The 27,784-nt window shown below is 38.5% G+C and overlaps 1 protein-coding gene across 7 annotated transcripts in view; it reads left to right on the top strand.

The window, feature by feature from the left end:
• The window catches only part of Pnpla8 (patatin like domain 8, phospholipase A2), a 61,424-nt gene that overhangs the window by 6,926 nt on the left and 26,714 nt on the right, over positions 1 to 27,784 (top strand). For 3 of the 7 annotated variants that reach the window (XM_016007820.3, XM_006989477.4, XM_076550730.1), the window contains 4 exons: positions 16,937 to 18,063; positions 18,154 to 18,303; positions 23,904 to 24,055; positions 25,575 to 25,669. In XM_016007820.3, the coding sequence (XP_015863306.1) occupies positions 17,026 to 18,063; positions 18,154 to 18,303; positions 23,904 to 24,055; positions 25,575 to 25,669 (1,435 nt within the window). In that variant the 5' untranslated portion in view covers positions 16,937 to 17,025. Of the gene's footprint in view, positions 1 to 9,531; positions 10,341 to 16,936; positions 18,064 to 18,153; positions 18,304 to 23,903; positions 24,056 to 25,574; positions 25,670 to 27,784 lie in introns of those variants that run through there. The other 4 variants (XM_076550732.1, XM_006989480.4, XM_076550733.1 and 1 more) reach the window with 3 other exon arrangements.

Raw genomic sequence — 27,784 nt, 5'->3', positions numbered from 1 at the left:
AACCAAAACCAAACAAACAAAAGTCCAGGGTTATTTGAAAATGGAAAATATTTTCTCTGTAGAAAATAGTAAAAATCATAACATTTCCCAGTAAGCCCTTTTAAGCCAAATAATAGCTGAATTATACATATACATATGATTAGATTTTGGGACACAGAAGAAACTTATCTTCATCTGTTCAGGGAGCTATGTTTTACTTAAGTTATGTAAGTGAGATTCCTACTCATCTTTTTCACTGTTTGATGTATGGCAGATATTTTTCTATAGTTTAATCCATAATCTAAAAAGATTTTAGCCTTCCCTCCTGAGAGTACAGCCAGCATTTCCTTTCATCAGCTTGATAAGGTACAAATTCTTATCCTAATAGTGAAATGTTTCACTAAAGCTTGTCCATTGATTGGGCAAAACCAAAACTTATAAGCCACAGTCATCCTGGGATCCTCCATGCTGGGTAGCCTCCCTGGATCTGTGGGTTGCAGTCAGATTGTCCTTTGCTTTATATCTAGTATCCATTTATGAGTGAGTACATGCCATGTTTGTCCTTCTGAGTCTGGGTTATCTCACTCAGGATGATATTTTCTAGTTCCATCCATTTGTCTGCAAACCTCATGCTGTCATTGTTTTTCAGAGGTTGTCTTTAACATGTATTTTTGGTCTCTTTCTCAAGAATCAGTGCATGGGTTTATTTCTTGACTCTGTTCTGTTCCATCTATTGGCCTGTCTGTTTTTATGTTAATACTATGCTTTTGTTACAGCTCTAGAGTCCATCTGCTTTTGCTCAAGATTACTTTGGCTATTTTGAATTTTAGGATTTTTTTTCTACTTCATAAAGAATATTATTGGTATTTTGGTGGGGATGCATTGAATCTGTATATGTCTTTTAGTAATAAAGGCATTTTAATTATATTGATTATGTTGCTTTATGACTGTGGGAGGTCCTTCTACCTTACAGTGTTTTAATTTCCTTTTTCTTCAATATTTTATTTTTTACTGTAGAGGTCTCTTAGCTGCTTTGGTTTACTTATAGGTATTTTCTTTGGAGTTGGTGGGCTATTGTGAACGGAATTAATTTCCTATTTTTTTTCTTAGCAAGTTCATTGTTGGTACATAGAAAAGCTACTGATTGGGTGGGACTAGTGGTGCAGGTTTATAAACCTACCTGCCAGGGAGCTGAGAGAGTAAGATTACAAGCTCAAGCCTAGCGTGGCTAGAGTGAATTAAAGGACACTCTGTTCAATTTAATGAGACTCTATCCAAATGAATTAAAAAAGAGACTTGGGCATATATCTCAGTGGTACAGAACTGGTACATACATATGGTAGCATACAAGAAACCCTAGGTTCAGTCCCCAGTACTAGGAGAAAGGTAGTAATTTTGAGTTTGACTTTTTGTTTTTCTAAGATCTTGAAGTATATTAGCAAGTTATTTATTTGTTACTACTCTGATTTCTAAATTCGGATATTCATAGCTATGTGCTTCACTCTTTAAACTTATCTATGCTGTATTCTACACGTTATGATAAGTTGAGTTTTCATTTTCATTTGATTCTATGAACTGACTATGAGGACCCATTAATTGAAAAGTGTATTTTCTAATACCCATATTTTTTGTCTCTCTTGCTGTTTATTTCTAGATTTCTTCCATTATGATCTGATAAAATACAAGAATTTTTAAAAATTGGTTAGGATTTGCTTTGTGGCCTAAAATAGGGCATATTTTAAAGGAAGTTTCTTGACTTGCTGAGAAGAATGCATTTTCCACAGCTGTGGGTGAAATATTCTTCAGAGTATGTTAAGCCCTTTTGATCTTTGGTCAAGTTTTCATCTGAAGCTTCTTTGTAAATTTGAGGATCAGTTCTGAAACATTCTGAGTAGGATATGAAAGTCATCTGCACTATTGTTCAGAACCTGTCTGCTTATGACCATTAGTGTCCGTCCATTTTTGTAAAGTCTGGTGCACCAAGACTGATGTGTGTGTCACACTCGTTGCGTGCTGTTAGTGGATTGTCCCTTTTATAGAGTTCCCTTCTCTGTGTTTTCAGACTAACTTGACATCAAGCCTTCTTTGTCAGTTATGAACTAGCTTCCCCTGCTTGCTTTCAGATGCCATTTGCTTAAATATCACTTTCCATCCATGTTTGCCCTTGACAATGAAGAAAGTTTATTGCAGAGAGAAAACAAATGTTTTTTAAATTGGTGAATCTTGTTTTTCATTTTTACTTTGATTTAAAGCAGTGATTTGCAGCCCTCCTAATGCTGTGACCCTTTAATGCAGTTCCTCATGTTGTGGTGACCCCTAGACCAAAAAATTATTTTCGTGGCTACTTCATAACTATAATTTGCAAATGTTATGAATTGTAATATACATATCTTATTTTTACCAATGGATTTGGGAATCATGACCCACAGGTTGAGAACAAATGTTTTATTTGCGACTGTGTCTCCTGGAGCCCTGGCTGTCCTGAACTCCTTGTGTAGCTAAGGATGACTTAAAACTTCTGATCCTCACGCTTCTACCTCCTGAGGACTAGGGTAACAGGTGTGCACTGTCATTCCCAGTGTTTGCAGTGCCAGGGATTGAACCCAGGACTTGATCCATGCTAGGCAAGCATTTGTCATGTGAACTTCAGTTCTGGCTTTTTTTTTTTTTTAGTTGAAAGTTAAGACAATTTACATTCAGGGTATTTTTTTTCTTCTTTTTTTTTGGTTTTTCGAGACAGGGTTTCTCTGTGTAGTTTTGGTGCCTGTCTTGAATCTCGCTCTGTAGACCAGGCTGGCCTCGAACTCACAGATATCTGCCTGCCCCTGCCTCCTGAGTGCTGGGATTAAAGGTGTGCACCACCACCGCCCCCCAGGGGATTTTTTAAATAACATTTATTTTATTTTTGGCAACTTCATTCATGTATAAAGTATATTTTGGTTATTGTAACTACCCACTCTCTCTAAACTTCCTTCCCATTCTTATTTTACCACCCATACACACAAATCCCTTTCTCACATTCCTCTCTTTCTCTGAAGCCCCCTGAGTTCATAGATTTGAACTCTTCTTTGGAACCTGATGGGCTCCTCTGTGGGCGCACAACCGAAGACAAAGACTGCTCCCCTTCAGTCTATCGGCAGCCAGTAGTTCATCAGGGGTAGGTAGAGCCCCCATTATCTTTGATTGATTGTTGATAAATGCAGTCTTGTATAGCGTAGGCATAGTTTCCTCTGTCCCAGCAGCCACTCCCAAATAAACGACAGGGAGACTTCTTATTAAGTATGAAAGTTCAGCCGATAGTTTATGCTTGTTATTAGCTAACTTTTACATTTTAAATTAACCCATTTTTTTTTATTTACTCTCTACCACGTGGAGGTACCTTCTTTCAACACAGCACATTCATCTTGTTTCTCTCCCATGACTCCTTTTACTGTGCCCTGCTTTTTCCCAGCATTCTCTCTGCTGCGAAAACCCTGCCTAGATATTGGCCAATCAGCTTTTTATTAACAACGAGAGCAACAGATTTTCACAGTGTACTCAAGGATTATTCCACAGCTGTCTAGGCCCATTGCAGACAGCCACAGCTGCTGTGAAGTCATGATTCTTGGCTACACTCTGTCCGGAAGACAGCATTTCCCAGTCCTTCTCCCTGTCTTTTGGCTCTTACTCTTTCTGGCTCTTTTTCTGTGATGATCCCTGAGCCTAACAGTAGGTAGTACAAATGTCCTGTTTAGGACTAAGCACTCAGCGTCACTTATTCTCAGCACCTTTGTTATCTGTTCTTGGGCGCTGTTCTCTGCACCATTTTCTGGACTGTTGTTCATTGCAAAGAGAAACTTTTCAGATTAAGGCAGGAAGTCTGTGCATATAAAAATGAATGTTCTCAGGTTTTCTAATGAAGATACTAGTGTTCTGGGCCCGCCCTGCCATCACTGGTCACAGTAGCAAGTCTCCAGTACACACTGCGCCACTCTATTCATTCTGTCCCTCCCAGAGACTAGCCACTTGCTAGGTCCCTCAGTTATTCAAAGGGCCAGATACGTTTGCATGGAACTCTGCAGTGACACGATTAACATTTAAAAAATTTTTGGCTCTTTCTGTGTTTGTCTCCCTTATGTGTCCTCCCACTGGAATGTAACATTCTGTAACTCAAACTGTTCTGAGAACAAGGAAAGAAAATTTGTAAAAGAACTTAAAAAAAAAAATCCAAGTAACAGTGAAGTTTACTTGGGGCCTGCAACAGATAAGAATTTTATAGCTTCACAGTGTGAACATGTGTCCTTAGGTTACATCATAAGTGTAATTTGGAATTAACTTTCCTTTAACAAATTCATAAATTAGTATATTGATTGCTTTGGCTCATAACATTAAGGAAAGATTTTTGTATTGTAAAGTAGGATTTTCATCCTAAAGTATTTCACTTTTACTTGGAGGATTTTTATATTGTAAAATAAGATATTTAATATAAATACAAACCTAAAAGACCAAAAGATGTCACCAAAAAGTTTGTAAAAGCTAAACTGTAAATATATTCTATATTCATTATATTTATTTATATGTTATTTAAAGCTCTCTGGGTGAATATTAAATACACTACATAAAATCAAAAAGTAACTTTTGTGCTAGCAAAATGTCTCAGTGGATAAAAGCATTTGCCCCCTATCTTGATAACCTGAGTTTGAGCTCTAGGAAATATATGATAGAAGGAGAGAATCAACTCCCACGAGTTGTCCTCTGACATACACACATACTTACCCACTGAACTTAATAATAAAATTTAAAACTTTTAACTTTCTGATTTAAAAAAAATGGCATAGAAAAACAAGTATTTCATGGGTTTTTTTTTTTTGTTTGTTTGTTTGTTTGAGACAGGGTTTCTCTGTGTAGCTTTTCACCTTTCCTGGAACTCTCTTTGGAGACCAGGCTGGCCTTGAACTCACAGAGATCTGCCTGCCTCTGCCTCCCCAGTGCTGGGATTAAAGGCATGTGCCACCACCACCTGGCAGAATTCTTGTTTTATCCCTCTAGCAAACAAGCTATTTAAAATTGAACCATTGTATTTTATCCAAATGACTCTGACACAAGGATATAATGATTTGTTAGTGCTAGTCTGTCAGTCTGTTTTCCCAGTGGGTTAAAGCTTTTCCTTGCTGGAAAACCACATCCTGAGCAATAGGAAAAATTCTATTAGAAAGAATTATTCCTAGTGGAGGTATTCCTGTTAAAGTACATAATGATGATTAAACTCACTTTAGTAAACAAATATTTAAATCTGTTTATAAAGTTTGGCCTATTATACTGAATGATAAACATTTATTGTGTTTATCATTCAGTCTTTTGGGTTAGTTCTACCAACAAATGGCTGTACAAAAATTTTAATTCGCCTTTAATCCCAGCACTCGGGAGGCAGAGGCAGGCGGATCTCTGTGAGTTCGAGGCCAGCCTGGGCTACCAAGTGAGTTCCAGGAAAGGCGCAAAGCTACACAGAGAAACCCTGTCTCGAAAAACCAAAAAAAAAAAAAAAAAAAAAAAAAAAAATTAATTGACAAAAGCTTTTGACTTCCTTAGCCAAAGACATTATTTTCAGTCTAAGATCTACACCTTTTTTGAAAATACCAGTTTTCTTCTTATAAAATAAGTAGCCGGGCGGTGGTGGCACATGCCTTTAATCCCAGCACTCGGGAGGAAAAGCCAGGAGGATCTCTGTGAGTTCAAGGCCAGCCTGGGCTACCAAGTGAGTTCCAGGAAAGGCGCAAAACTACACAGAGAAACCCTGTCTTGAAAAACCAAAAAAAAAAAAAAAAAAAAAATGAAAATAAAGACTAGCTGGGTAGTGGTGGTACACACTTTTAATGCCAGCACTCAGGAGGTAGAGACAGGAGGATTTCTGTGAGTTCCAGGCTAGCCTGGTCTACAGAGAAAGTTTCAGGACAGCCAAGGCTACAAAGAGAAACTGTTATGCCCAGATTATGACCCCAAAGAGACCACTGAAGACCTTGGATGTCCAGAATGCAACAGCAAGGTTTATTCTGTAGATACAAGTCTAGACAGGGAACTCAATACAGTGAGGCAGGGAGGAATTGCTCTTTCCTTGTGTGGCTAGCTTTTAAACCACAAGCCCTTCAGGGGGGTTGGGGGGGGGTTTGCACAGGTGCAACTCGGATTGGTTTATTTTTATCTCTGTTCTCTTTTAATTGGGTGAGGGTATGTAACCTTTGAATTTACTGGTTGGTGGTTACACTTATCACTTTGGGGGCAGTTCAGTACAAGTCCCAGGCTTTGTCCTTGAGCCGCCATGGGGGCTGGCTGGCCAAGCACGTACTGAGTGTGGGGGCTGGCTCAGTGGTCCAGGCTCTGTCCTTAACTCATGCACATAACTCTAAGTTGGTGAGGGGTCCCAGACAGTAAACATCTGGCTGAACTTTGAGCAGTCAGAGTACGTGCAGAAAGGGAGCTACTGCAAGGACTATGTGTTTTGTTCACGGCCCTCCCAGAGACTGCTTGCTCAGTCTCAGGAAACTGAAATTGAGGCTTTATCTCTGAGAGAAGACTGAACAGCCTGTTATGGCATCTGCTGGTCCTTTCAAAACCCTGTGTCAAAAAAACCAAAAAAAAAAAAAAAAAAAAAAAAAAAAAAAAAAAAAAAAAGAAAAGAAAAAAGAAGAAAAGAATGACTAAAATCATCTTTGCTAATGGAAGTATAATCTATTACAAAGACTTTTAAATATAAACTTAAAAATTCAAAATTTATTTATCTTTCCACAGTGAGCTACCAAAATACAAAGAACTAAGTGAAAGTAGGCTAAAACTAGCAGGTTTTGTCAATTAAAAAAGATGTAACACAAAAGATTCAAAAGATTCTCTTCAGTCTTTTTGTGGAATAGGGGTTGGAGAGATGGCTCAGCAGTTAAAAGCTGTTTGTATTTACTGCTTTAAGTAAGATTGTCTGAGATACTTCAGATTCTGTTGGTATACTTTTCTGAATGTAAAAACAGTGCTGCTATTCATGGCTCTAGCAAACTACAGATGAAGATCATGCTGTTATGTTCTCTTAGTAGTCATGGTTTTCTGATTACGGTGCTTGGTCACATTTTCTTCCTCCTTAAACCAAGCCTTCATGTTAAGTCACAGTCTTCGTTACTTTCATCAGAGTCCTCTCTTCTATCATGTTTTAGTATATTTTTAAATTGACAAAGTCTTATTTTAGATATCCCTGTTGTGCTCAGATTGTGAGCCTCAGAGAAACCACCAAAGACGAGCATGCTGGAATGCAAAGGCAAGGTTTAATTCTGGATATCCAAAAGCAATACAAGCCTAGGCAGGGACTTCGTCCAATCCATCCAACGCAGTGGAGGCTGGAGGAAGTGCCCACCTAGCTGCAAGCTCAGCTTTTAAAGGGAAAAATCACAAGGTTACATCATTTAGGGGTGCTAGTACAGGTACAATTCTGATTGGCTCGCTTCTAGGGGCTTTCTAGAAATCATGGCTTAATCTTACTTTTAAGGGAGTGGTTGCCCGCCACCATTTCTCATTGGCTGCCCACAGGTGGGGGCATTTTTATGGTCAGTTACCCTAGAAACCAGGGAGAGGACATTCCATAGTCTGGCAGGCATTACCTCGTGACTATCTTGTGACTCTGTACTTTTACACTCCCTGGTTTCTGGAATCTGAACTGACTGTAACTAATGGCCTATTTCCAAAAGGAGAAATCTTAGGCCTTAATTTTAGGGTGAAAGCATATTGGTCTTATTTCTAAGATGGCTCATTTTGGTCTCACAATCCCAAAAGAAACTCCAGAGCTGGAGATACAGCTCAGCAGTTAAGGGCAGTTAAGGACACTTTTGCATTTGCAGAGGACCTGGGATAAGTTGCTAGCACTCACATGGTGGCTCATGATCATCAGTAACTCCATTTCCAGGGGATATGATGCCCTTTACTAAACTCCTCAAGTACCAGGCACTCAGGTACTCAGTGTTGCACATGCATACATGCAGGGAAAACACTCTTATACAGCATATAAAATAAATACAAAAATAAAAATTAAAAAAGAAGCTCTGTTTGGGGGCCACTCCTATTTTAAATCCAAGCTTTCAAAGCCCTGAGCAATGAAACTTCTTCCTGCTAAGAAGGAAAAAAAAAAATATTGAGGCTAACCTGTTGAAACTTGCTATTGATTTTAACAGAATTGTTGTATTACAAATTAAAGGCTCAGGGAAGCCTTTAATAGTTAGGTATAGTTATAGATATAGACACAGTCAAGTGTCGGCCTACCTTACAGTAACTTTGACTATTGACTCCTATTTAAGGCTACTTAAAGATTTTGGGTTGGCTTTTTTTTCTTCTTCTTCTTCTTTTTTCCAAACTGTAAAAGAAAATCAGATATAATGACAATAGCATTTATAATTCTTTATATCTTGAGAACCCATGGTTTTTTGTTGTCGTTTGCTTTCTGTTTTGCTTTTGAGATAGAATTTCCCTCTGTAGCCCTGGCTAGAGACCAGGCTGGTCTTAAACTCACAGAGATCCTTCTGACTCTACCTTCCAAGTATTAGGATTAGAGACTTGGGTCACCTTACCCTACAAGTGAGTATTTCTTGATTAAGAAGGTCTTTAAAGGTGTCCCAATAGAATGCTTAGGATATACATGTACATGTATATATACCCAATATTCATATATTGCTAATGAGAAGAAAATAGACAGTATTGCAGAGTGAGTCTTTTTTCCATTTCTTGAACATAAAATTTAAAAATGAGATTTAGCTATGCTGACAAAATCTAGAAAAGTCTTGATTTCAAGTCAGACCTCATTTCTATCTCTTGTCACTAATAGTGTTATCTGGGGAAAAAGACAATTTTGTTAAAAAGAAATGAAAAGAAACACTGTACTGTTATCTGATTGTTTCTGTAATGTGACTATCCATTTACTTCCCCAAACTGAAATCTGATATACTATTAACATAGTATGACAGATGCAATTAGTAATTACAAATAAAACTTAACAATAATTTGGATATTAAATACAAGTCTAAAATAAGAGCTAGGAATTCCACAGGAGATTATAGCTATGGAATCCATCTTCCCTGCCCCCTTCAAATAAAAGAAAATTGAAAACTAGTTACATGTCTCAGATACTCCAAACATCAAATGAAATATTTCATAGAGTACCAATAACTGTAAACATAGTCAGTCTAGTTAGAGTATGATTTGGGTTGGAAACAAGTTAAAATGCCTGCCTCTCTTATCTGCTACCTTTCTTTCTTTAGACCATATTGTGTCCTTGATTATTTTAACTATATATAATCCCATATTTATGTCTAGGGCTGGAGAGATGGTTCAGTGGTTAAGAGCACTTGTTGCTCTTGTGGAGGACCTGGATTCAGTTCCCAGCATCGACATGGTGACTCACAACTGTTTGTAACTTTGACATTCTCTTCTGGCTCTCATGAGCACTGGATATGCACATGGTTCACAGACACATACATGGTCAACACCCATACACATAAAATAAAAACTACTTATATAATATACACGTCATTTTATTTATTTCAGATACAGAAAATATAAGAAGAAAAAAAAAATCAGACCCAGATCCTGGTGTCTGATAGATTTGATGGTATCCAAGGATTATTCTTCAATGACTTTGCCAACAATTTCATGAAGATTGCCCTTCTGTTTACTCAGCCTCACCTTTATCAGAGGATAGGAGAGAAATGAGCTTGCAAGGGTCACCCTGAACTGAAGTTCCCAGAAGGAAACAACATTGTTTAAAGATGGACAAGGTTGAATGACCGATTACAACTTCAGGAGAGTAAACAGAATATACAGATCCAGGACTGTTTTAGTTAGAGTTTCTGTGGCTGGGCTCAAACACCATGACCAGAGCAACTTGGGGAGGAAAGGGTTTATTTATCTTACATCCCATATCACTGTTCATCATCAAAGGAAGTCAGGACAGGATCTCAGGCGGTGCAGGAACCTGGAGGCAGGAGGGGTGCTGCTTACCAGCTTGCTTATCATGGCTGGCTTGCTGCAGGCGGCAGAAATATATCATAAGAACTCAGCTGGTTATGGCAAAGTCACTACCTGGAGGGATCAGGGAATTTCTCCCGAGGAAGCCAAATCCCAAGGAGTTTTTGGTGTTACTTGGCTTGTTATAGATCAGCTGTATTCTGTTATGAAAATCATGTGTGCCTTCATAACTTTCCCAATTGACTTTTCCCTAAGAAGGGCTAACAGTGTGGACTGATCACTCTCTGGACATACACATTCCAGGTATTTGGAGAACAGCCGCAGGAAAGGCTTTCTCTGGGATCAGATATCTCCCTTAGCCACTTTCAAGGACTACAGGAAACACCATCCAGGTGGGTGCCCAACTTCCAAGGACTAACAATGATAACAGCCCACCTGCAGGTCCCCGACTTAAATTCTACAAGGAGACACTGCCCAGGGGGGTGCCCAACTTCCGAGGACTAACAATGATAGCAGCCCACAGGCCAGTCCTCTGACTTAAGGTAAATTCCACAAGGAGACACCGCCTAGGAGAGGTGGATGTTAAGTAATAGCTTTACACAATTTAGCTCGGACCTCCCTTTATATACCGGGACTTCCAGGGTACAGGACAGAGAAGAGAAAAGAGAATGGAAGAACTAGATGGGTAAGAACTTGAGAGGAACAAACTGAGATGGGGAAGAACTAGATTGAAGGGCTAGAAGAGAGTACTAGAGGAACGAGATGGAAGATGAGGAAGAGCCAGATGGGAGAGAAGGAGATGGGAGAGAAGCTGATAGGGGAAAGAACTAGATAGATGAGAACCTAAAAGGGACAGAACTACATGAAGGAATTAAGATAGGACGTAGAGGGAAAGTAGATAAATATAGAGAAATCAGGCAAGAAAGGAGCTAGACATGAGAGCAGAATAGAAGCTGTGTTGAGAGAGAACTATCACAGAATAATAAAGTGTATGAACTAAGGAGTCTCTTGTACATAGATTCATTTCTTTTCATCAAAGATTAATTATAAGCTGGTTGTAGATTCTTCCCCGACCCTGGGAGGGACTATCGAGGGGCTGGACCCCCATAGTCCCCAATACTGGCTCAGCTTGCTTTCTTAGTAGAACCCAGGACCACCAGCCCAGGGATAGCACTGCCCACCATGGGCTGGGACTTCCCTCTTATTACTAATTAAGAAAATACCCGCCGGGCGGTGGTGGCGCACGCCTTTAATCCCAGCACTCGGGAGGAAAAGCCAGGAGGATCTCTGTGAGTTCGAGGCCAGCCTGGGCTACCAAGTGAGCTCCAGGAAAGGCGCAAAGCTACACAGAGAAACCCTGTCTCGAAAAACAAACAAACAAACAAACAAAAAAAAAAAAAAAAGAAAGAAAGAAAATACCCTAGCTTGCCTACAACACAGTTTTATGGAGGCAGTATCTTAATTGAGGTTCCCCCTCTCAAATAATTTAGCTTGTGTCAAGTTGATATAAAACTGTGTCACAAGCACCAAATTATCTTGAGTTGTTTTTCGTTTCTCTGAAAGCCATTCATTGCTCAACCCCATGTCTGACCTAGTATACTCTGTAACTGCCAAGGCATTTAAAATGGTTTTTAACAGATCACTAATGTGGTTATTTGACTGTCAGTGGTCCCCACTGAGTTATATGTTTGCATCGGTTCCCAGTTGATGGAACTGTTTGAAAGGATTAGGAAGTGTGGTCTTGTTGAAGATAGTCCCTGGGGGTTGGATTTGAGGTTTCTAAACGTATACCATTCCTAGTTAGCTCTGTCTTTTTGTTTGTGGATCAGACACAAATTCGTGCTTTTGTGGTTGTAAGCTCTCAGGTACTGATTTAGCACCATGCCTGTACACCTGTTGGCATGTTCTCTGCCTTGATGGTCATGGATTCTAACCCTCTGAAACTATAAGCCCCAAATTAACTTCTATAAGTTACCTTGGACATAGTGTTTTATCACAGCAATAGAACAGTAACTAAGACAGAAGTTGGTACCAGGGAGTGGGGTATTGTTGGTGGGCCTGTCGATACTGGTTTTTTAGGAGGAATGGGGAAGACTTGAGGAGTTTGGATTAGGGATACAATTGAACACTGTGAGCGGGGCTTAACAGACCATCCTGGTGGAACCTTGCAGTACAGTAGTGCCAAAAGCAAGTAGATCATGGTGGCTTGGCTCAAGAGGTTTCGGAGAAAAACAGTTTTAGCAACTGGCCTCGAGAGCATTCTTGTGATGTTCTGGCAAAAAATATGGTTGCATTCTGCCCTTGTCCTAAAAACTTTCCTGAAGCAAAATTTAAAAGCAGTGGATTAATTTCCTTGGTGAAGATACCAAGACTGCACTGTCATAAGGTTACTTGTAATCACTCCTATGAGGGTCTATAATGAAGAAGAGCAAGCAGGACAAAAAGAAATAGAAAATGTATATTTTGAAGCAAAAATGAGCACCAGGAAATTTAACAGTGGAGCCAAGGCTTGTGCCGAAACAGATGAAAAGTTAAAAGCCTGTTCCAAAATGGAATAAAGGGAGGGATGCCCTCAGGGCAGGCACCTAGCTATGCTTCCCACTTGTAGAAAGGAAGTGCTTGAGGAATATTCTGCCTCTAAAAAGCAACTACAAAGGGAATCTTATGCAAATGTGATTCAGTAGGACCAGGCTTCCTCCCATATGGACAGTCAAACTTCATAGTGTCATCTAAGTAGTTCAGGCTTTAGAGTCATGAAGGACACATGAGTGTAACATGAATGGTCTAAATAAAAAACCCGGTACCTGATACTGGGGTAAAGGCTGAAAGATCAGAGAGACAGGAACAAGCAACTGCCATGTCTCACCTTCCAGTTCCTCAGCTTGAAAAGGCCTCAACTGATAGGCCTCTAGCGGAATGACCTTACTCATGCCTTTCTCTGCCCAGCTTTCAGTTCCTTGGATTAAAAGCATGTGTGCTTCCCAGTACTGGGATTAAAGGTGTGTGCCACCACTGCCTGGCCCTGTTTTCTCTCCTAGACTGAGTCAATCTCCTGTAGTCCAGGTGGCTTTGAACTCACAGAGATCAAGTAGGATCTCTGCCTCCTGCGTGTTAGAATTAAACGTGTGTCACCACTGCCTGAACTCTGTGTTTAATCTAGTGGCTTGTTTTGTTTTCTGATCTTCAGGCAAAATTTATTAGGGTACACTATATATCACCACACATGAGTAAAGGGGTTGTATAATCTTCTTCTGTGGTTAAGGAGAGCTGTTGAGGCCAAGCAACATGTGACAGGGTAGGGGGCTGAATGAAGGCCCCAAGAGGGCAAGAGTCTCTGAAGCCATTGTGTGAAGCTATGAAAGTGAAAGCAAGATCCTCTTCAAGATGTTGGAGACACCAGAGTCATGAGACATATGCCAATGAGATTTACAGACAGGGAGTAGGACCAGCCCAAGGAAGAGAAGTGTGTTGCAGTCAGCAAAGATGGAAGGGAAGAGCCATCTATAAGTCCTTTGACATCAGACATGGAGCTATAGGATTTGGAGTTTGCCCTGCTGGGTTTTGATCTTGCTTTGATCTACTCTTTCCTCACTATTGGAATGGTAATGTATAGTCTGTGCTATTTTATGTTGGAAGTATATATAATTTGGTTTTTGCTTTTGCTTTTACATGGGTTTACAATTAAGAGGTTGCCTTGAGTTTAACAAGAGACTTTGGACTTTTAAACTGTGTTGAGACTGAAAGATTATGGGGACCTTTGAAGTTGGACTAAATGGGTTTTGCATTATGATATGGCCACAAGCCTTTGGTGGGGGAATTGAATGTGGTGGTTTGAGAATGACTTCCTAGATTTTTGAATATTTGAATACTTGATTCCTAGTTTGTGGAACTGTTTGGGAATGATTAAGAGGTGTGGCCTTGTTGGAGGAAGTATGTTAGTGGAGACAGCCTTTGAAGTTTCAAATGCCCTTCCTACTCCCAGTTAGCGCTCTCTGCCGCCTACTTGTGATTCAAGATGTAAGCTTGTGCTTGTGATTTGAATGAAAATGGCCTCCATAGGCTTATATGTTTGAGTGTTTGATCCCCAGTCAGTGAATTGTTAGGAGGTATGGTCTTGTTAAAGGAAGTATGTTACTGGGGATGGGCATGTTGCCTTTTCCTTGGTCATAGTGTTTAATCACATCAGTAGTAACCCTAACAAAGCTCTTAACTATTGCTGCCACCATGCTTTTGCTTTCTCTTGGACTCCTAACTAACCCTCTGAAACTGTAATCCCCAAATTAAGTGCTTTTTTTTTTATAAGTTGCTAGGGTCATAGTGTCTTACCACAGCAATAGATGAGTTCAAAAACTATGAATGTTCTCAGATAGGAACACTGAAACCTCTATTATAGTTTTACCTGCTCTGCTGTATCCTATCTTCCTGTGCTTCTCCATAGGGATCCAGGTCTCAATACCATAATTTATGACTTTCTTTGCTCCATAACTACTAATATCATATATAGCTACATCTACAGTGATCAACCTGAATCTTACGTGCTCAGACCATACTCACTCATATTTGGCTCGAGAATATACTGTTTTATTCTCTTTAAGGTTAAAGCTGTGTTTTGTTTTGACCCACTTCTTCATTTCTCAAAATTATATCTTTTCACAGGAAATAGCATCTCCTTTGTTGCTCTGACTTTTCTCCATAGTTAAAAAAATAATTAAAATTTAACAGTGATTTAAAATGTATTCAGATCTCTGGGTGGTTGTGGCATACCCTTGCCTATAATCCCTGCACTATGTGGAGGCAGAGGTCAGCAGGCCTCTGAGTTCAAAGCCATTCTGGTCTACAGAGCCAGTTCCAGGACAGCCAGGGCTTTTGTCTTGAAAAACCATAAACAAACAAACAAATAAATAATAAATAAATAAATAAATAAATAAATAAATAAATAAATAAATAAATAAATAAATAAATGAAAGATAAAATTTCATCAGATTTTGTCAAGTAGCTTCTGGATCCTATTTTCCTAACCCATTATCAACAATGGATAGCACTTGTATTTTTCTCAGTTGCTACCTGCCCACCCATGGCTAGTACTAGAAATTGATTGTGTGACCTTTCATATACTAGGTGAGGTCTGTCTCAGGTATTTCTGAGGTTTGTCTGCAGCCCACATTTTTACTAGTTAAAAGGATAGGGCTTTTGTTGTTTGTTTTTTCAGTTAAAAGGATGGGGCTTTTGTTTGTTTTTTCGTTCAGTATCTCACCCTGTAACCCAAGCCACTTATCACCATGAAGCTCATACTAGTCTTGAATTTATTATCTTCCTTGTAAGCCTAGGCATATGCCACCAAACCTGGCCAAAATATGTTTTATTTGGTGCTTTTTTATTTTCTAAATAGTTTTTGTAAAGATTTATTTATTATTTATCTAGTGTTCTGCTTGCATGTATGCTTGCAAGCCAGAAGAGGGCGCCAGATCTCATCACAGATGGTTGTGAGCCACCATGTGGTTGCTGGGAATTGAACTCAGGACCCTGGGAAGAACAGCCAGTGCTCTTAACCGCTGAGCCATCTCTCCAGCTTTTATTATTTTTATGATTTTTACTGTTTTGTTTTTCTGTGGATGGCCTATTTATGTCTCTTGTCCATTTTAGGCTACCCCAATTTATGTTTTTCTATATTGCAGTTATGACCACTTGCAAGCTTCTGCACATAATTTCTGATGTGGTGTGTAAGTGTGTATAGACTAGAAGTCAACATCTGGGGTCATTTTACAAGTGTAACTTGGGTCTTTATGCTTGCACAGCAAACACCTTACCCACTGAGCCATCACCCATCTCCCTTAATTTAATGAGAAATTACTGGATAAGGGAAATTAGGGAGCCTCTTTAATGAGCAGTTATTACTAGATAAGGGAGATAGTCTTGACATGGCCATTTCTTTTTTCTTTTCTTTTTCTTTTTTTTTGGTGTTTCGAGACAGGGTTTCTCTGTGTAGTTTTGCACCTTTCGTGGAACTCTCTCTGTAGCCTAGGCTGGCCTCGAACTCACAGAGTTCTTTAATCCTCTGCCTCCCGAGTGCTGGGATTAAAGGCGTGCGCCACCACCGCCCAGCTGACATGGCCATTTCTTGCTCTAAGCTGGAAGTTCTTTAGTAACCTGTGTATGGCCTCAGCATTTAATACCATATCCACTGTGGTTTTGAGCATTCTATAAATGATTCACAACAGATGAGATAAAGGTCTGACTCTTGTATTCAGAGTGCTTAAAGTCTAATGTCTCAAGCTAGTAAAGAATTTAATAATAATAAAAAAAGAAAATAGTATAATTAAAAAAACTTAGTAGGAAATGTCTCTGATTTCTTCTTTTAAATGTCCTACTCCCCAACTTCTCACATCTGCACCAAGCCTTTAATTATTTTCTCTTATTTTTAAAATTAAATCTCACCAGCCATATTGGAAATATAGTATTTCATCTTTTAAAATTTTGTGTATTGTTTTTGTTATGTGTTTGGGTGTTTGGCCTTCATGTATATCTGCGTACCACATTTGTGCAGTGTCCTCAGAGTCCAGAAGGGTAGGTATCTATCCTCTGAAACTGGGGGTTGTAGACAGCTGTGCTGTGAACCTTGGAATTGAACCTTGGGTCTTCTGTGAGAACACCAAGTGCACTTTACTGCTAAGCTGTCTCTCCAGCCTTATTTCATCTTGTTTTGAAATTTTTTGTTGCTGTGATACAAAGTCATGAGTATAAACTCAACTTTGATTTTTTTTTTTTTTTTTTTTTTTTTGGTTTTTCGAGACAGGGTTTCTCTGTGTAGCTTTGCACCTTTCCTGGAGCTCACTTGGTAGCCCAGGCTGGCCTCAAACTCACAGAGATCCGCCTGTCTCTGCCTCCCAAGAGTGCTGGGATTAAAGGCGTGCGCCACCACCGCCCGGCCTTCAACTTTGATTTTTAACTTGAATACTAATTAATCTTTTTTTTTTTTTAACCATTTCAGGTAAGAACATGAATTATGGAATTTCTTAAGTGAAGCATTCAGGAATGAAATGAGAGAATGTCACATAGAAAATAAGTGATTTTTAAGTTATGTCTATTAATTTGACTCTAGATATATATATTTACCTCCTTAGTAATTCAAGAAGTCTTTGTGGGATTTGGAGAAGCAAACAGCTGCATTTTGTATGTTCTAAACATGATTGGCGAATGACCCATATCAGTGTGCACAGAGATTTTCACACAAGTAGGAGAAGCTGTCAATGGAGCCGAGGCGAAGCCGGCTGCAGTAAGCGCTGGCACTCTCCAGGCAGCCATGGCTTACATACTGGAACTTTGAAACTTAGCACCTCTGCTCCCAAGGGACTTACAAAAGTGAGCATTCGTATGTCCCGGATTAAAAGCACCTGGAATTCTGTTTCAAAGGCTATTTTTGGCAGTCAAAATGAAATGTTTTCACGGTTAGCTCAATTTAAGCCAAATTCTCGAATATTAAGGAAAGTGTCAGATAGGGGCTGGTTAAAACAAAACAATGTTAAACAAGCCGTTGAATCTCTGAAAAACTACAGTGATAAGTCAGCAGAAAAGAATGCTTTTGCCGAACAGAAAAGTTACATTGCAGATAAAGAAGAAGACACAGATAAACGGAGCCTTTTCCATTACACATACGGTATAACCACCAGATTTGGAGAGTCATTCTACTTTCTAGCGAACCATATTAATTCATACTTCAATCGCAAGGAAAATATGTCTGAAACAAAGGAAGACAAACGTCTTCAGGACAAGCCAGACCTTGAAGAAGAGAAATCCAGTTCTCCTGCCCCTGACATCCTGACAGATGGGCCAGACTCAGGATCTCCCCTAGATGCTGGGGACAAACCTTCCAGCCCTAGCCGCTTGCCTGAGGTTCTTCCAGTGTCTGCAAAACAAAGTATTGCTAACTTCCTTTCTCGTCCCACCGAAGGCGTACAAGCCTTAGTCGGTGGTTACATTGGTGGACTTGTACCCAAATTAAAGCCTGACTCAAAGAGTCAGCCAGAAGGAGAGGAAGAGCCTTTGAAAACTGAGCAAGCTGTCAGCAAAGACAAGAAGGCAGAGGAGAAAAAGCGTGTGTCTCTTCAGAGAGAAAAGGCAAGTTGTTTCTCAGGGTGGGCCTAAGAAACATTAACCATTTATAGAATAACTTTATCTCCTAATCACGTGTTTCCTGTGACCTTGTAGATTATTGCAAGAGTGAGTATTGATAACAGAACTCGAGCCTTAGTTCAGGCCTTAAGAAGAACAGCTGACCCAAAGCTCTGTATTACTAGGGTTGAAGAACTGACTTTTCATCTTCTAGAATTTCCCGAAGGAAAAGGAGTGGCTGTCAAGGTAATTTCTGCCTAACTTATTTAATATTTGTCATGAAATAAAAATTTTAATAAACCTTTTAAAGTGGGGAATGCAAAGCCTTTCTCACTTGAAAATTGTTGTTTCAAATCACACAATATATTTGGTAATTGTCCCATTATTTTATGTACACATTAGGCTAATGAATTACTTTTGTTCTGTGACATAAATTCTGCTATAATTGTGAATATCTATACTTTGAGTTGAGCATATATAAAAAATGGAACATAAGTTTAAATATGTTAGTTGCATTGCCTAATAATTGTCAGATTCTTAATTGCAGTGCAGTACGTTTTTACCATGTAATCCTTTTTTCAAAATGTGAAATAGCCAGGTATGTAATACACCTTCAATTCCAGTATTTGGGAGACTGAGGCAAGAGGATCATTAGTGTAAGACCAGCCTAGGCTATATAGCAGGACTCTGTCTAAAAAGAAGACAGGAAACATAATATAGAAAGCCATTGCTGGTTTTTATTCACTGTCCCATGGTGCTTTTACATTTGAAGTTCAAACATTTTAACTAATAATTGAATTGGTAAGCAATTAGCTTTCCTCGCTTCAGCAGTCTGCATATAGAGTAGTGAACAAAGTTTAGACTTCATTAAATAGACCATTTGAAGAGAAGCTAAGTGACCAAGGAAGATGAGTCTCTGTGTCTGTACTAAGTTTACTTGTATGTTTAATGATTTGGAAATACCATAATGATATTGTTACAATTTCATTAAAAACTTATTAGTGCTTTTTTTTTAAAGTCTACCATACAGACAGTTGTTAGTTCATACTTTTTCTACCTTCTGTCTTGCTGAAAAGTTTTTCTTTGAAATGTACCCTTCAATAGTTTTATATTGTCTGACACATACATAACAGAGCTTCAATATTTCATATTTCTAAAATTTGAGATTTATATTTCATATATAGATGTATCTTTTAGAGGTACGATTTTAAAATATATGTGTTCTTTTAAAGATAGTGTTCATGTCAGGTATAGCCAGAAAGGAGAGATCTAAATAGAATTACTGTTTTAGTTCACTGAGCTGTTGTAACAAGTACCTTATACTGGGTGGGTTACATCCAATAGAAATCTGTTTCTCATAATCTGCATACTGAGAGGCCCAGAGAAAATTGCTGGCAGATCTGGGGTCTGGTGAAGGTTTGTTGGCTATATGATGCAGCTTGTGACTAGTTATAAGGCATTATCTCCTTTCAGCCCCCTTCTCAAGGTCTCTAATCTCATACTTGAGACAGGTCTCATGACCTAAGCACTTCCTGAAAGATACTACCTTGTAATATTAATGCACCAGGAACTAAGTTCTGATATGAATTTTACAAGAGACCTAGCATTCAGATACAGCATATATTTTAAAGAATGACTTAACAGCATCTTATTCAAGATATACGTGTGGGTCAAGTGAAGTTCACAGGCTCAGCATAGAAGCGAACAGAACATAGCCTGTGCCCTAGAAGTCTTCCTCACCTCCTGTATTCTGCAGAAAAGGTTAGTTTGGGCTCCATGTGTGTTTGCTTTCTTTCCCATGGCACATAGATAGGATTTATTCAAAGTGTGGTAGGTAGTTATAAATGGTCCATCCTTGTTGTTTGTATCTATTCTGGTAGGTCACAATTTATTCTTTGTGCTGTAATGGATTTCTGGGTAATTTTCAGCCTAAGTCTGTTAGGACTTGTCTTAATAGTTGAACTGTCGAGGATTCTCTTATATTTGAGAACTGATCCCAGATCAAAGAAACTTTCAGAACTGAGAAGAAATGTGGTATAGAAATTCAATTCAAATCAGTCAGGAATGAAAATATAGGTAGTTGGAAGAAAGTTGCCACATTTCCCCTAAATACTAATCTAATAACAATGAACGGAAGAAATTGCATTATGTGTTGCTTGGCTGTGTACTTTGCCAACTCAGCTTGTTTTTGCCAATTTCGCCCAATGTTTTAAGCAGCTTTTTTTTTTTTAATCTTCTTTGTATTCTTCAGATAGATTCATTATGAAGTTTAGCCAGACCTTAAACTTGCTATGTAGCTCTTGCTGGCCTGATCTTCTCCCACCTTCTGCTTCTGCCTTTCAAGTGCTGGGTTTGTAGATTTGCACCACCATGTGGGGGTTAACCAGTTTTTCTTCTGGTTGATGCAGTTCTGTTGTATGTTAAGGTTACAAGTTCTCTAGGAGAACATGTAAGTGTACAGTGTCTTAACCACCTGTGCTTATCTTTCAGTCTTTTTAAAAAAATGAACAGATACTAGTTTTAATTTAGCCCAGTTTATATGCGTTATGTGTTGTATTTAAGTAATATTTCAATCTTCACATTTTTCCTGATAAGTGTAGCGCTCACCCACTCATCCGAGAAGCTTTTTTTTTTTTTTTTCAGGGAAAATTATAGCAGTGGTAGTTAAAAGATTATGACACCCAGAGACTCAGGATAGTTGCTTCTAGATTGTATCCCCTGGATAGGACAGGGACATTGTACCAACGAAATCACAGCTGCCTGAACAAGACAGGCATAAGATAATAGCAGTTGAAATGTTATGTGGGTGGGGGAAATTCCACAATGAAGAACTACAGGCAGTCAGTGGCTGCTGAGAGAGGGAGAACCAGTTTCCTCCAGGGAAGAGCTCCCATATGGGTTGTTCAAACCCAAGCAATCAGCCCCTGGACACATGCACATTCAGGCAAAGCTTAATAGGACTCAGTAGGTTCTATATTCTCTCTCTCTCTCTGTCTCTCTCTGTCTCTCTCTCTATCTCTATCTCTATCTATCTCTATCTCTATCTCTCCTTCCCCATCCCTTCCCCTCCGCCCCCCCCTCTCTCTCTCTCTCTCTCTCACACACACACACACACACACACACACACACACACACACACACACACACACCACTGCCACCAACAGCAAAGAAGAGGTCATGAATTTGGGAGGGAGGGGAACATAAGAGGAGAGGAGGAAATGATGTAGGTGTAGAACTTATATATGAAGTTCTCAAAAAAATGAAATTAAATTTTAAAAAGAAAAAATTTTTTCCTACCCTAAGTGTTTTTCTGTGTTTTCTTTAAAAATTTTGTTTTACCTTTCACACTTGTATGTATTGTTTATCTAGAGTACATTTGATTTTATAGTGTAAGATAAAAGTTCTGATAGGTAATATACATGTCCAGTTGAACAAGCAACCATTTATTGAAAAAAAAACTTGTCATAAATGAGGCAATTATTTATGGGTCCATTTTTTGTAATGGTCTATTTCTGGACACAGTATTTCGTTCTGCTAGTATATTTATCTATTTTTGCTCCAGCACTGTACTTCTAGATTACTTAACTTTATGATAAACTTAATGTCCAGTTTTGTAAGTCTTTTACCTTTGCTCTTCCTCATAATTTTTAACTCAGCTTTTCTTTTTAAAAAGATTGATTTAAATTTTTTAAAGCTATGTATATGCATGTGTGTCTATGTAGGTACATGTGCATGCAAGTGAAAGTTGCCTGTGGAGGCCAGAGGAGGGCACTGGACCACTAGGAGCTAGTTACACGTAGTTGGAAATTACCAAATGTGGATGCGGGCAACCAAGCTCAGGATCTCAGCAAGAGCAGCATGTTTCTAACCACTAAACCATCTGTCTACCTTCCTAGCTTTGCTATTATTTTTCTTCCTTTTCTTTTTTATTTATTTTTATATGTCAGTCTGTGGTAACAGGTGAATCTGGTGCCCTGTGGAGGCCAGAAGAGGGCCTCAGATCCCCGGACTGGAGTTACAGTAGTGTACTTCCATGTGGGTGCTGAGAATTGAAACCCAGTGGGAAGTTCAGCCAGTGCTCTTAGTTACTTACCAAGCCCTACAGCCCCTACTTTGGCTATTCTTAATCTGCCATGTTTCCATATGAATTTTAACATTAAACAAAAAGAAGAAAATTATGCTAAGATTGCCTTGAGTCAGTAAAACATTTAATGGTAAATTAAGTATCAGTTTGATCTTTGTTTTCCGTCAGTATTTAAAAATTCTAAAGTGTGAATGCCTTATACATTTTTCGTTAGGCTTATTTTGTTAGTTTATAACTCTGGTGTTTTGAAGTATAATTTTATTAATGTTACTATGATTTAAGCATCTTTTATTGGTAATCTTAATAGGAGAATCACCGCTGATTTTTGACTGTGTGATACTAATTTGACATATATCATGACTTCTGTATGCTGGGCATTGTGAGTTTCAAAAATTACTTAAGCCCTAGATTTCTTTTTCTAGAGAGTTACTTCGCTCCTCTGCTGACATACAAAATAGAACACTATCACTAAGTTAGGACAGAGCTGAGTTAAAGATGATTAGAATTTGGGGAACACCTCTAATTTTCCCTGTTTTTAAGGTATATTCCTGGCCTACTACCATGCCTTAGGTCATACAAACTCAGGAATACAAAACATTATCTTGTGTTTCAGAAGCCTTAAGTTTAGCATTTTCCTCCTCCTGTGCATCCTACTGAATTAAGTTGAAATCAGCTGCAATATAAGCTCTCCAGGCCTTCAGTTTTGTCACACTAACCTCGTGAGAATACATGCTTAGCTGGGTTCTCTGTTCCTTGGTGGCCCTCTCTAAACCAAGCGCAGCTTTTCTATCCTTTGTGTCTTCCCAGAGCCAGCAAATGCCTTAAGGGAAGAAAGCAAGTTTCTCAGCTCCAGGCAGCAGCTACCGTCTTCAGATGGAAAGCTGCTCGCCATACTACATTATCAGCTCAGTAGTACGTTTGAAAGGCGGTCTTCTTGAGGCTGCTCTTGGTATGGACGTGGACCTTTAACAAATTGTTCCATCCTAACCAGAAATGGAAATTTGCCTATGTAGCCTCCACCATGGTTCAGATTCCTATAGGGGTCCTTTGGAGCTCAGTACTAGCTAGGGCAAAAAGCCAAACACCAAAACTAGTATTTCAGATTTGTTTGGTCAGAAAAAGAAGCAAGTGAGTAATGCACTGGAAAATTATTTAATATACAGCTCAGTTTTTACCTTAAATTTATGCCAGCTTTTTGTCGAAATTACTAATTATATTAAGAGTTTATATTTTCTCTATTGAGTATTGGATGTTTTCTTTTTTTTTAAAGGCAGTCTTGCTATGTATTTCAGACTGGCCTGAATTTATTCTGTAGCCCAGGCTGGCCTCAAACTCACAATCCTCCTGCCTTAGACTCCTGAGTGCTGGGATTTTAGGGGTGTATTATACCACTTGGCAAACATTGTACATTTCAAGAACATATTCAGGCAGAGGCTGAGTTTTTTGTTGTTGTTTTTTTTAACCTCAAATTAGGACAAATATATGCTAAATTGTTACTGATATTAGCATGTCATAAAGTAATCATTTGTAATTACAGAGAAAGTAATAAATACAATTGATTTTATGATCTACTCATGTCAGCTAAAGATACTTGTTTTCTTTTTGTTACAGCGTGTCACTGTTTAGCACAGGCTGGTCTTGAACTCCAGATTACCCTGCCTCTATCTCTCTAATGTTGGGATTCCACATTTGTGCTACCATACCAGCTACATTTTCCTTCTTGATTTGATATAAGTAACAAAGTTTTTTTTTCTTAATGTAGGAAAAAATTATTCCATATTTATTACGACTTAGACAAATTAAGGATGAAACTCTTCAGGCTGCAGTTAGAGAGATGTTGGCCTTAATTGGTTATGTGGATCCAGTGAAAGGCAGAGGAATCCGCATCCTCACCATTGACGGTGGAGGAACAAGGTAAGGCTAGAGAAGTGGTGTTTACAACTACGGCTTGGTGCTTGAATCCTAATGGTCTTATAATAAAAAACCCGGAGCCAGATACTGGGGTAAATGCTGAAAGATCAGAGAGACAAAGGATCAAGCCACTGCCATGTCTCACCTCGCCAATCACAAATCATCTGTTTGAAAGCCTTTGAGTCCTCAGCCGAAAAAGCTCTCTAGCCAAAAGGGGTTCAGTTCCCCTGTCCTCATGCCTCATATACCTTTCTCTGCCCAGCCTTATTACTTCCTTCCTAGTGCTGGGATTAAAGACACGTGTGCTTCCCAAATACTGGTAGCAGAGGCATAAGATCTCAAGTGCTGGGAATAAAGGCGTGTGACTCCCAAGTATTGGGATTAAAGGTGTGTGCCACCACTGCCTGTCTCTGTTTATCTCCTAGACTGAATCAATCTCATGTAGTCCAGGTTGGATCTCTGTCTCCCAGTGCTAGGATTAAAGGTGTGTACCACCACTTCCTGGTATCTTTGTTTAATCTAGTGGCTTGTTCTGTTCTCTGATCTTCAGGCAAATTTTATTAGGGTACACAAAATATCACCACAACAGATTTAATTCAGTTTTTGAGATTTTACTATAGTTATCATAAAACCAATTTTTTTAAATTTTTATTTTTTGAAACAGGATTTCTTTGTAGCCTTGGCTGTCCTGGAACTCCCTCTGTAGATCAGGCTGACCTTAAACTCACAGAGATCCTCCTGCCCCTGACTTCCAAGTGCTGGAATTAAAGGCATTTGCCACTACCACCCCTGGACTGCTTCATTTCACATTCTCTTGTGAAGAAGATATTTACTACCTTTAGTAAAGATCCAGAAAAGAACAAAGTATAAGTAATATTAACTAATAGACTCTTAATGTAAAGGATGGTTCTAAGGTTATTGTTTTTTTTTAATAAGTAAAAGGTAGCTTGAAATTCTGACTAGTGAAAAATAACTAAAAATATATAGGATTATAGTTGACCAACTATATTAATAAAAGAAGAAAATAGTTTACAGTACCTCAGAACCATTGAGGATGATTTTTTCAAGTGTTTTACAGAATTGAGGTTTTTAAAAATATGGCATATCTTTATATTACTTAAAAACAATACTACACATGTGTAAGTATGCTGCCATTGCACAGGCTTGGTATTTGTATTTTGAAGTGATCCTAAAATTTGGTCAGATGATTATTTTTATTTTATTAGCATTTACTAATTGTACAAAATTATGGGATTCATTATGATATGTTATACCTGTGTATAATATACTTTGATCATCTTCAACTTCCTGTTATGTGGTACCCTCTTCCTCTACCTCATTCATTAACTCTATTGTTTTCTCTTCTTTTTCTTATTAGGTCAGATTATTTTTATTTGTACTAGTTTGTATTATGTTTTCATGTTAGCATATAAACTGTAAAAGCAGTTTTATAGAATTGTTTTATTCTATAACTTGAATTTCCCTTGAAACAAATTATCAATTTGTGTTTTCTTTTTCACAGAGGTGTGGTTGCTCTTCAGACTCTGCGGAAGTTGGTTGAACTTACTCAGAAGCCAATTCATCAGCTCTTTGATTACATCTGCGGTGTAAGCACAGGTAGTTATCATGTGCATGGGTGTGTTCCACCCGTGGATGGATTACAGCGAGAGCGTGAGGCACAGGCTGGAGATCATGGGCCTTCTCTGAAATGATGGCATTGATTTCACAACTTTAATGAGGAATAACCCTTTATGTCATGAACTTTTAAAACTGCTTATTGTTTAAACATGTAACCTTTTATTTTTTTTTTTTTTTTTTTTTTTTTTTTTTTTTTTTTTTTTTCCGCTTATAAGAGTTTATTAGAGATACAGGGATAGAGAGTGCAGGCCTGTGGGAGAGACACGTGCGTGGAGAAGAGGAGAGGAGAGAAGAGAGCTTAAACATGTAACCTTTTAATTCAAGCATTTAAGAATGACTTGTTTTTATTATATTTTCAACAAGTCACATTGACAAGGAATAATTCCTAATTCCTGCTCTTTGGCACAGTCACCATAAGGAGTTGATGGCAGAAGGAGAAGGGGTAGGTAGTCAGACGGTCCTTGAGCTAGTGTGAAATTAAGGTGGTAAAAGCTTTGTTTGTTTGTAGGATGTCAATGAGTAACTTGATCCCTGTATTATTTATATGGTGGTTTGAAATAGAACTTAAAGTGACAAATGTGTCTTTGGTTTTGAAAAGCTACTTGTAAATGTTGTCAATTGGTAGATGTATGAAATGGAGGTTTTATGTTTGTGTAGAAGAATTTTCCTTGAAGTAATTGTTAACTTACTTTACTCCTTGCCTCAGTTTCTCACTTTAATGTGCTCTTCACAAGGTTTATATCTATCAATGCTTCATTCTTCTGAATTATGGTAACTGTAAAGATCACTGCAAACAGCCAGAGATTTCCCTGCATGATTAGTCTTAAGAAGGTGCATTTCCAGAGTGCATGCTAATTGTTGCCCAGCTGCAAAGACTGAATGATTAGAACTGTGGCAAGAATGACCCATGGCATGACACTCTGGAGTAAGGAAGCACAGGGTTTCAGGTGTTAGCAAGCATGGAGAGTGAAGGCTAGAAGGAAGAAAAGAACATGGCTCTGCAGAGGTCTCTTAGGATGTTACATTAAACATGGTTTTTTTCTTGTAGATTTCTTTTAATATGTTAGCATGTACTGTGACGTAAAACAAGAAAATAAAGTACATATCCACAGGTAATTGATTTGACTGAAAGCTTCTCAAAGGACATTTCCTCAGACTAGCGTTGCTTGTGGGTTTGTTTGTTTTGAAGTATTCCCCATTTTTCTTAAATTTGGGATGGCCCTGGCGATTAAATATCTAAAGGTGGCTACAAACTCACTTCTTGCTTTGGCTCTTGCTGGAATACTGCCGGAGTTGAGCCCCTCAGCTCAGTGACCGTTGTGATGCAGCATTGTGTAACTGGTTTCTGTATCTGTAGCATTTTTCTGCACACACTTTCTAACTTGTAAGTGCTTCATAATTTATCTTCTTTTTCCATTTTGTTTATTCCTGAATTGGTTTTATCTCTGATTTTTAAGAAGTTAACAAATACATATTTAGTTTAAGGGTGGTGTCCTTACTAGCTTAATAAAATTAGTTCATTTTAAAAATCTCTCCTAGTCTTTATAGTAATTCTTTTTAAAAAGGAAAGCACTTTTCTAGCACTACTGAGGCAGAGGCAGGAGGGATGTCTATGAGCTTGAGGCCAGCATGGTATACATAGCAAGCTCCAGGACAGTCAGGACTATAGAGAGAGACCCTGACTTTAAAAACAATTATTTCAAATTTTTTTTTAACAAATTACTTCTTATGTTTATTAAGGATATCCTCCAAATTAAAGATATTTTATATAGTTTGAGCCATAACATTGTATTTTCAAGTTATCAGTTATCTAATCTTTTACTAGAATGATACCAATTAAAATCAAATGAATAAACTTTTCAGGGCTGGAGAGATGGCTTAGGGATTAAGAGAGCACTGTCTAAATTCCTGCAGGACCAGGGTTCGATTCACAGCCATCTCTAACTCCAGTTCCAGAAGATCCAGTGCCCGTTTCTGAACTTCATGGGCACCAGGTGCACATGTAGTGTGCTGACATAAGTGCATTCAGAACACTGATACATATCAAACACAAAAACTTTAAAACTAGGAAACATTTAGACTGTATTGTTGTTT

Source organism: Peromyscus maniculatus, chromosome 14 (genome assembly GCF_049852395.1).
Source record: "Peromyscus maniculatus bairdii isolate BWxNUB_F1_BW_parent chromosome 14, HU_Pman_BW_mat_3.1, whole genome shotgun sequence".
NCBI lineage: Eukaryota > Metazoa > Chordata > Mammalia > Rodentia > Cricetidae > Peromyscus > Peromyscus maniculatus.
This window is presented reverse-complemented; position numbering and strand designations above follow the sequence as displayed.